At 37.1% G+C, this 9,827-nt stretch overlaps 1 protein-coding gene across 3 annotated transcripts in view; it reads right to left on the bottom strand.

Annotated features, from left to right (window-relative positions):
* LOC122630184 (tyrosine-protein phosphatase 99A) overlaps positions 1-9,827 on the bottom strand; it is a 323,505-nt gene that overhangs the window by 196,599 nt on the left and 117,079 nt on the right. For all 3 annotated transcript variants that reach the window (XM_043814401.1, XM_043814399.1, XM_043814400.1), the window contains exon 2: positions 5,326-5,655. In XM_043814401.1, coding sequence (XP_043670336.1) covers positions 5,326-5,655 — 330 coding nt within the window. The remainder of the gene's footprint in view (positions 1-5,325; positions 5,656-9,827) is intronic.

Raw genomic sequence — 9,827 nt, 5'->3', positions numbered from 1 at the left:
GAGAGAGAGATAGAGTAATAGAGAGAGAGAAAGAGAGAGAAGAGAAGGAGAAGAATAGAGAGAGAAGGGAAATAGGATACGGAAGAGGAGAAGGAGAAGAAGGAGGAGGCAAAGGAGGAGAAGGTGGGAGTATAGATATATCCGCGTACGTAAACGGCACCACAGAATATATACTTATACACAGAGTCTGGTATAGCAGTTAGGTAACGCATCACGTCCTTCGCTACTCTCTACTAAGCAGTAAGAATACACCATTAATTTAAGATCCTAAAGGCTTCGTAGCTCGACGGCACTAATTATTCGCTCTGACGTAATACGCCGACAGAATAAACGAGAGAAAGAGAGAGAGAGAGAGAGAGAGAGAGAGAGAGAGAGAGAGAGAGAGAGAGAAGTCGATTGGTACAACCAAATATCGTCGTTTAATCCTTCACATTTCCCTTTCTCAAAGTTAACGACTTGTATGGAAATTTCAAAGAGTTTTCGCCTCTCTATTCAACGTTACATATTCACCATCAAAAAAGAGAAAATTAGATGAAAGAGATAGATACCAGACTATTGCTATGTTCCTCCTGACGATCTATTATTCAGATAACGTGTATCTACATGGATTCCAGAAAGCCGATAATGACGTGGAATCGATAAACAATATCGTGGTTACGAGGCTCGTTGATACAAACGATCCGATATCTGCATCTAGTGCTGTTTGATTTACAGAAGATCGAGGGATGCTGATAGATGTGGGGACGAAGGAATAATCGTGGCTCGTTAGAACACACCCGATATTTCGTTTCTGACGACACCCTACTTCTTCTCTATCTTTTCTTTTCTTTCTTTCTTTCTCTCATTTGTTACGATCGCGTAACAGACCGACTTCTTGTATATTCGTCATGCATATGAATGAAACTGTTTTGCTGGGAGCCAAAAAAAGAAAAGAGACAAGAGAAAAAAGAAGAATGTCGAAAGAAAATGTCATAGATACCGTTAAACGACTCGCGCTTATTCATACTCGTGCAACGAAGAGATTTCTGATGCGGTAAAGCTTCAGATGATAATTTAAACCTCGAACACAAATGCATCTCTACGTTCTTTGTGCTTTTGAATGACAATGGTATTCCTCGAAAGAATACATTTCCCTACCTATGACCTTTCCATCTTGTTTCATCCCTTAAACTCTATCTACTGGTCTATCTCTTGATCTCACTCTTTCTATTATTTACTTTTCCGTAAGGGTGTATAAACGAATGCACTGTGAATACTTCTGACGAAATCCTCTTATCCTTTATAGAGATGAATTTTTTAAACGAGCATTAGAAACACTAATATGGCATAATCGAAAAAGATATATCATATATGTGAATTCGTTTTCTCTTCAGTAGGACACGAATATCCTTTTGTACAAGGAATGCCGTTGTACCTGTGGTCGCAAGCATCATTCGACCATTGAATTCTATCTAATTCCGTTTTCATTCTTTTCTTATCACCGACGTTCCAACGTTCTTTCCAAAGTCCTTTCTCCGAAGCAAAAGCTTCGAACGCGTTTCTCTGGAAAACGCAGTTATCTTCTTCCGTATGGATCCAGCTTGAAACTGCTCTCATGTACCAGCCGGACATGAAAAGAACGAAAGGAGATGGAGAATAATAAAAACTGGGAAAAGGCGCAACGAGGTGATGCGACAAAACCAGAAGCCATTGTCTAACATGCATCTCGGCTATGTGCATCACATGCATTCTCTATCTCTACTTTTCCTATCCTTTTCTCACCAACATCCTTTACATGTTCGTTCTTCCATCTTTTCCCAAGAGAAACGGAAAGCAAAGGACGAACGTCGGCCACAAAGAACGCGTTGAATATCCTTTCTCGTATTTTCCCTATTAAAAATATGCAAAGCTTGTTTCCTTTGTTTATACGAATGTGATGAGTTTGTTTGCGAAAAAGAAAGGACAAAATGAACTTTGGATTTCCTTGAAAAATTTTCATAATAAATTATTTATACTGTATCAATGAATAATGTCGTATATTCGGATTGCATTTATCCTGTATTCAAACTCTATAAGACTCGAAATATTTTATTTCAACGAAGACGATCGGATTCGTTCAGTCTAACCATAATAATAGATAATACCTACATCTTGAATCTACATTCCCCAAAAGACTTAACATTCAAATGTACCATAGAATTTTATAATATCACTCGACTAAGTATAGAAATTTTTAACGATTCTTTCCATTCACAAATTTCTTTGCCTTAAGATCGAATCATTCTCGTCTTCTTCATCGTCATCGTCATAGAATCATCGTCGAATCATCGTCGTCGTCCTCGTTAACGTGCCATTAACATTTCGTTTAAAATAAGTACATGAATGAACGTTTCGAGAGATTTCATTTTTACGGGCAAACGAGACGTGGAAGGAAACGAGAAAGGAACACACAAAAGAAGAAGAAGAATAAAAAGAATGGAAAAGAAAAGAAAAAAAGGGAAAGAAATTTGATCTGCATAGTACGGTTCTCGGACCGAGACCAGTATGGACAGCCTCACAGGGAATTTTTCAGTCGGGAACCGAGATTTTTTGCGAACGGGGAGATGAAAATAAGGAAAAACGCGAGAGCCAATCTCGTTCGTCGGTACGTATTCCCGATAGACATCTGTATATGCTCTTTCCAGAGATTTCAGAAATATTCATTTTAATGGTTGATCTAACGCGGGTATTGGTTACCGCTGAAGCGCTACGTGTTCAGAATTCTTTGTGGGAAACACGTACGGGCAAAATACTCTTTCTCTCTTTCGCTTTCTCTCTCTCTCTCTCTCTCTCTCTCTCTCTCTTTCACTTTATCTATGTATCTATCTGTCTATCTCTTTCTCTCTAAAAGATGTTGCGTGGCTGCTGTTATTCCGCACGTATATACCCTCTTGGATGTTACGATTAAAGTATCAAAAAAACTTAAACCCTTTTCGGATCTATAAATCTATAAACCTTTCGGTTCGAAAAATTTTGCGTCTACGATATTTCTCAAAGTTTTAACATTTCGACGAAAATAATGTGTCGATATCGAATTTATAGATATCAGAGAATTCAATAATAATCTTTGGGATATCTATCGATTTGTAATTACATATTATAAGTTTCTGTTCGAAATTCGATAAGCATAAAAGTGTGTATATATGGATATAGGTACTTGTATCTTAGTATGTGAGAAATAGCAAGTTTATAAGAACTATATAAGAAGATAAAAACGATTCTCCATCGACATGAAATCGAGTTCACGTAGTATCGATAGGAAAATCCGAGAGAACTGGGAGAGTTCGTCGTGCATTTGGAGAAAGCATGAATAAGATGATTCGCTGGAAGGCATGGTAACCGTCGCATAATTTTACGTCGTTTCACTCAGAGATTCGAGAGATCCTTTCAATCGAATCGCGCAACGAATCGTGCATCGAATTTGAATCAACTACTACGTAACACGGATGAGAAATGACGCTAGAGATATCTGCTTTGCTTTTCGTTTTTTCTTTCTTTTTCCTTCTCTCTTTTTCTCTCTACCTTTCTTTTCTTTTTCTTTTCCCTTCTTTCCTTTTCTTTTCTTAACTTTTCTTTTCTTTTCTATAGATTCGCAAAACGAGGCAAGCAAAGTTATGCCATAGAAGTTATGGTCTCGTACTCTCTCATGATTCCAATGTCTATGGGACGCCTCCAAGGAAAAGTTTGCTCTTGACGCGGTGAGTTACACGTGACGAATTCAAATCAGGCGTAAATACTTAAAGCAAACACTCCGTGGGGGTAGAAACTGAGTTTTAAAATAAAGCATTAGAAGATCGTCGAGCACCGAGATAGTTAGGCGGGGTGGTGCCACCCATCCCTCCAATCCTTTCCTCTTTCTACCCTCCCTCCCTCCCCTCCCCCCCTCTAAAAGTTCACCACGAAGTTTGTGTAAACTCAGAAACTTTCGAAGTGAACTAGCTCCCCGAACACAAATTGCAACCACAGTGAATGAATCAAAGAGTGACCATTATGCGATTCAGGGTACACAAAAAGGAAGAACCGATCGAGAAAATTACAGAGATGAAAAAGAAGAAACGACGGTTTTCATAAAGACGATACAGAAAATCTAATCAGGTCGAAGAAGAAACGATTCGTTTTTACTTCTGTCAAAGATAAGCGATTTTGATGCTGTCCCGATATATTCCAATGCGAAAAGCGTGGAAAGGCGTTCTCACTCGCCACATAGCTGCTGGCTAAAAGCAATAGAAAGTGCACTCGAAAAGTTTTCATCATTTTTAACCACGCGAAGAGAACAGAGGAACTGCATTTGTACTTACCAACGTCTATATTCTTCGAGAAGAAACACGAGAAGATTTTGTCAGAGAGAATATGCAAGATGTTGTATATCACTACTGAACGAATCGATTTCATTCAGAAATCGAAACGTGTTGACCGAGTTTCCCTCAACTTCGATGAGAACTATGATATGGTAATAACCATGGATAATTTAGGAAAATGTATAATTATCTCGACCGTTACGAAGACCGTTTTCACATTCGAACGAGGAACGCAACCCCTCGCGGCAAGTTTATCCAATATCGTTGAAACAACGATATTGAGGTTACAAGAAGATCGCTACTAGTGTATATAGTTGGAACGTACTTTGAGAAGGCCTGCAAATTGCCTTCGTTAGTAGAGAGGTACCCTTTGAAAGTCCCTATAGATGTACATGTAAGGTTTCCTAAATTTCTAGTTACTAAAAGCAATATCTGCTAACGCTACAATCACTATCTTTTCGAATTACCACTTGCTTTCATTAGAAACAATGATAACCGATACGACTTATCTATTAATAGAAAGAAAGTGATTTAACGCCAATGACAACTTCGATTAATGAACATTTCGAAATACTTCAATGTATCAATAATAAAAGATGTCTAACGCGTGTAAATTTACTTGACATTCAGTTAAAATATACTTGTTAGAAATAGGTATAATATAGTTCTAAATATTGACGCATACAGTTTGTTGTTACAATATTCGCCAATGTATGCATGTACATAACGTATAGAAAGAGTCGGGGACTTCTTCAAAAATAACAAAATCTTTGTTATTCGCTTCTCGACGAGTAAATCTAACATACATACGTACTTATGTACATAGGTTTAAACTCTCGTATTCTCTTTCATTCCCTTGTTTGAAAATCTATGAATATTTAAGGACTAAGATATAACACGAGACAGCGTAGACGAAAACGAAGAACGTGTTTCCATGAAGTTGTGTTGATAAAATGAAATAAAAAAGAAAAGAAAAAAGGAAGAAAACAAAACGAAACAAATAAGTTACCTTGAACGATGAGCTTAATGACGGCATCCGGTGTACTACGATTGTTTATTAGGCACTCGTACTTGGCCGAGTCCGGTGCTGTGACAGGATGAAATTGTAGAGCGTAATTTTTCAAAGAGAGAGAGACCCTATTCTGATGAGTCCAAACATCGGTGCCCCTGTTGGCATGTTCGTGTTGCATCCCGTTAGCCTGCCACTCGAGCAGCTGCATACCGTTGGCTCGCCACTCGAGCATATACACCAGAGAGTCTTCCGTCACTCCTGGACAATTCAACGTCACGTTCTTGCCGGCCTCGACGACGAGCTCCTCGACCAACGAATTCGTGTCATCTGAAACGAGACGTGAAGGTCGTTCCATTAATCCAAATAACTTTGTTTATTAATATTAACAATGTGACCTTTTGTCAGTCACTAAAAGAATAACTGATCTCTGACATCGTGAAATATCACGTAACAGAAACAAAACGTAGAAATATCTTTTTCTATATTTTCATCGGTATGTATGTATGTATGTATGTATATCAAGAAATCTACAACTGTATTACAAGAGCACAAAATTCTCATCCATTTTTAAAAAACTCCCAAAACAAGAGGATAACTTCGCATAGGCAAAATATATATGTATATATGTAACTATATATACGTGTATGTATACTGCAAACGTAACGATACCAAAAATATGAGAGAAACTATGAAATATGAAATGCGTGAAAGAGAGAGACAGAGACAGAGAGAGAGAGAAAGAGAGAGAGAGAGAGAGAGAGAGAGAGAGAGAGAGAAGCAAAAATGAGAAACAAATTCGAGTTGGTACGATCCAAGCGAATTCTGCCACTACCATTACCCTCGACATCAAATAAAACGACCATGGATTCACAGCCGTACCATTTTACGCAATGTAACTCGTTGCGTTATTAGCCGTATGCTTGTAGCCGGATTAAAAACTACCTGGGATCATATCCTCGCATGCGTGCTTTCGCATTGATTACGAATGATTCCGTTTGGACGTATAAATATCACGAATGCTTTTCGAAACTTCTATCATTTTGCATCTCTTTTCCTTTTCCCTTCTCTTTTTTCTATTTCTTTCGTTATTTCTTTCGTTTCTTTTTTTTTTTTGTTTTTCATTTATTATTGCCTGATATTTCCTCTTTTTTCTCCCGTTATCTTTATCTTCACGCGAAAAGAAAATATTTCGTGGTTAAAATGAAACTATCTTTAAAGTCCATAATTTTTCGTATCACGTAAAATAGTAAGTCCAGAATGAAAGAAGAGAAAAAAGAAAGAGAAGAATAAAAAAAAAAAAAAGAGAAAAAAAAAGAAAAAGAGAAAGCTAACATACAGCGTACAAACTTAATTATCCCTCACCACAAATAAGACAACCAGTCCGATTCACGATCTTTTCCTCTTATGGCAACGGTGCTATATAGTTATACCGCAAACTTCTCAAGTTTATTACATTCTGAGTAAATACTCGTCCTACTGTTTTCACCTTACCAACCTCTCTTTCTTTCTCTTTCTTTCTTTCTTTCTTTCTTTCTTTCTTTCTCTTACTCTCTCTTTTTCTCTCCCTCTCTTTCTTCTTCTCTTTTATTTCTCAACGACAGTCCAATGGAGCTACACTCGTGATGCTAATCGTTAGTAAGTTTACGAGTAGTAGATAAGCAAACTAAGTACGACTACCTATGTCCTCTGTGTGTTGCTTGTCACTGAAGATAAGTTCTTACCACCGATCATTCTCTTTCTCTTTCTCTCATGAATAGTTTTTGTAGAAAGAAAAGAGATAAAGAAATGGAACAACGAAAACGAGTGACTTCAATTGCTCTTTGTATCCATTATAACGATCCCATTTTATTATCAAGATCTCGTCTAAACTGGTAGAAACTTTGAACTAAAATATTTTCTTTTCGAGAGGCAAAAATATCTATATATGTATTATATATATAGTATATATATATATATATATATAGTATATATATATATATATATATATATATATACACGTATACAGATTCTAATTAAAAATATTTTTAATTGAAAAAAAAAAGAAAATGGAACGGGAAATATAAACGAGGAAGTATGCGTATATGAAAATAAAATTTCGAATTTAAATGTCAATAATACAATTTTCCAAAAGACGATAAAATTCTGCTCTTTTTCATGTAGGATGTTCAGAACAGATACGAACTTTATCGGTCAATTATCGAGAAATCAAACTATCCAAAGTGAAAGGTCAACGGAGCTTTGCCCCGTTAAGTGTTTCGGTATTAAATTTCCGGAGCAACGCGATCGTTGCAAGTATTCGAAGCACGCGTACGTACTCATACGTGCATAAAGTGCGAGTTTGGTGCAGCCAGCCATATCTCGATACCACACTTTCTCTCCCAGAGGTGTCGATCCACCTCTGCAACTCCTCGTCCCTCTCCACCAATCCGAACTTTGCATCTGGCGCGTGCACATTCGTAAAAAAAAAAAAGAAATAACAATCTCTCTCTCTCTCTCTCCCTCTCCCTCCCTCCCTCTCTCTCTCTCTCTCTCTCTCTCTCTCTCTCTCTCTCTCACTCATTCACTCTATTTTTTTTTCTTATTGCTTTTTGCTTTCTTTTTTTTTTTTGTTAATAAAATGAAGAGCGACTGAATAATAATTGAACCCGGAGAAATTTGTATTTCGAAGATAAATTGTTTGCTGGAGCATAAATTAAATAAGAAAAAAAAATTGCATGACGTTAACATTAAAAGTATTAACAAAATAGTCCGGGAAAAAAACAGGAAATACAAAATTCAGTCATAATCCTCTTGACTGTAAAACGGATTTCTCGGGATTGGAGCAAGATATAAGTATGAACTATGAGGTCATTCAAAATACACTCACGAGAAGGCTGACAAGTGAATAATGAGGCTTCATGAACTCGCCGACGGATTATACGGAGCGGAGAGTTGCCTCCAAGGTCCGTGTAAATATCGTAAAAGGAAGTTTCTCATCCGGAGATTTGCCATTTTAAGAACATTGCTTTTAATATCTCGACCAAAAAATTATCCTCGCATTTCGAGATGAAATTTTCATCGTAATGTATGTAAAACAAATTATTTTTCACAGATCAAAATAAAAATCGACATCTATATGTAGAAAGTATATAAACTGTTGAAAGGTGAAAAGAGCGACAAGAGAAAATAAATAAATAAAAAAATAAAGAACAAAAAAAAAAAAAAGAATTGAAAAAACAAGCGAACATAGAAATTCTTTTCCAATTTTTTTTTTTTTTTCTTTTTTTTCGTGAAAACATCACGTTCCCTTTAGACAAAAGAAAGAGAGAGAGAGAGAGAGAGAGAGAGAGAAACAGGAAGAGAAAAAAAGAGAGAAGATGGGCCGCCTAAACTTTCTGTCACCCTTCTCATCTACTCTTTGGTCATAGAAGTCCATTTCGCGCGCAGGTTAACATAATGTAAAAACTTTTCCGGCAGTTGATAACGCCCGCTGCCATTCTGCCAGCACGTTCGTGACAGCGAAATATACGGGATCCTTCGTACCAAGTTCGATCGTCCGAACTTCCTTCCGAACATACGTTACTACGAAAGCGAATTAATGCGACTCCTCCGATTTACGATTCCATCTTATATTTTCTTCTTTTATTTCTTTCAAATCTTTCGGCATAGGTCTAATTCACAAAAGAAAAGAAAAGAAAAAGAGAAGAGAGAGAGAGAGAGAGAGAGAGAGAGAAGAAAAGAAAAATTGAAAGAAAATCGAGCCAGAGTCATACGTCATTCTTATTATTTTCAAGTTACTACTTTTTTTAAAAAGAGAAAAATTATTCGGCCAGGAGTACGAATTCTATCTATCATAATTAGTAACGTTGTAATAGTTCATGCGGTAAACTTCAGCGTTATGAGTCTAATAATGTTTAATAGTACATCTTCTGGTATGGAAGAAAGGTGGGAGGGAAGGGACGAAGAAGAAAGCTTGGGTGAAACGAGAGAACGTTAACAATCCTGACGAATATTTACGACGTCTGTCTAAAGTCTCGTGAACAACGATGTATCTGTCTTTCCTCGTGTCTTCCGTACCTTCTCCGTATCCATTTTCCTTTTCTCTTTCTCTCTTTCTCTCTCACTCTCACTCTTACTCTCTCTCTCTCTCTCTCTCTCTCTCTCTTTCTCTCTCTTTCTACCTATCTTTTACTTCCTCTTACTCTTTCTCTTTCTCTCATTGCTGGAGTTCTACCTTAATTACTCGTCACAAAGTGGCAGCCACGCTACTTCCATTCCTTCGAGTTAAAAGTAGAAGAGCTACTCGAATCGAGCAGAGTCCTCGAAATCAGCTTTAATACCGTAGGAACATTACGAAGCTTACAAGAGCTTCTTAAAGCCGACGAAAGAGGAGTTTCCAACAGGCTGATACAGTTTCTTTCAACGAATTCACCGAAGGATCTCCCATTACCCTGATGTCTGTTTTGCAGTTTTTATGGAATATGGATTTTGGAGAGTAAGAAAGAAAGAGAAAGAAAGAA

Source organism: Vespula pensylvanica, chromosome 6, assembly GCF_014466175.1.
Source record: "Vespula pensylvanica isolate Volc-1 chromosome 6, ASM1446617v1, whole genome shotgun sequence".
Lineage (NCBI taxonomy): Eukaryota > Metazoa > Arthropoda > Insecta > Hymenoptera > Vespidae > Vespula > Vespula pensylvanica.
Note: the sequence above shows the minus strand (reverse complement) of the source record. Positions and strands in the feature narration are given on the sequence as shown.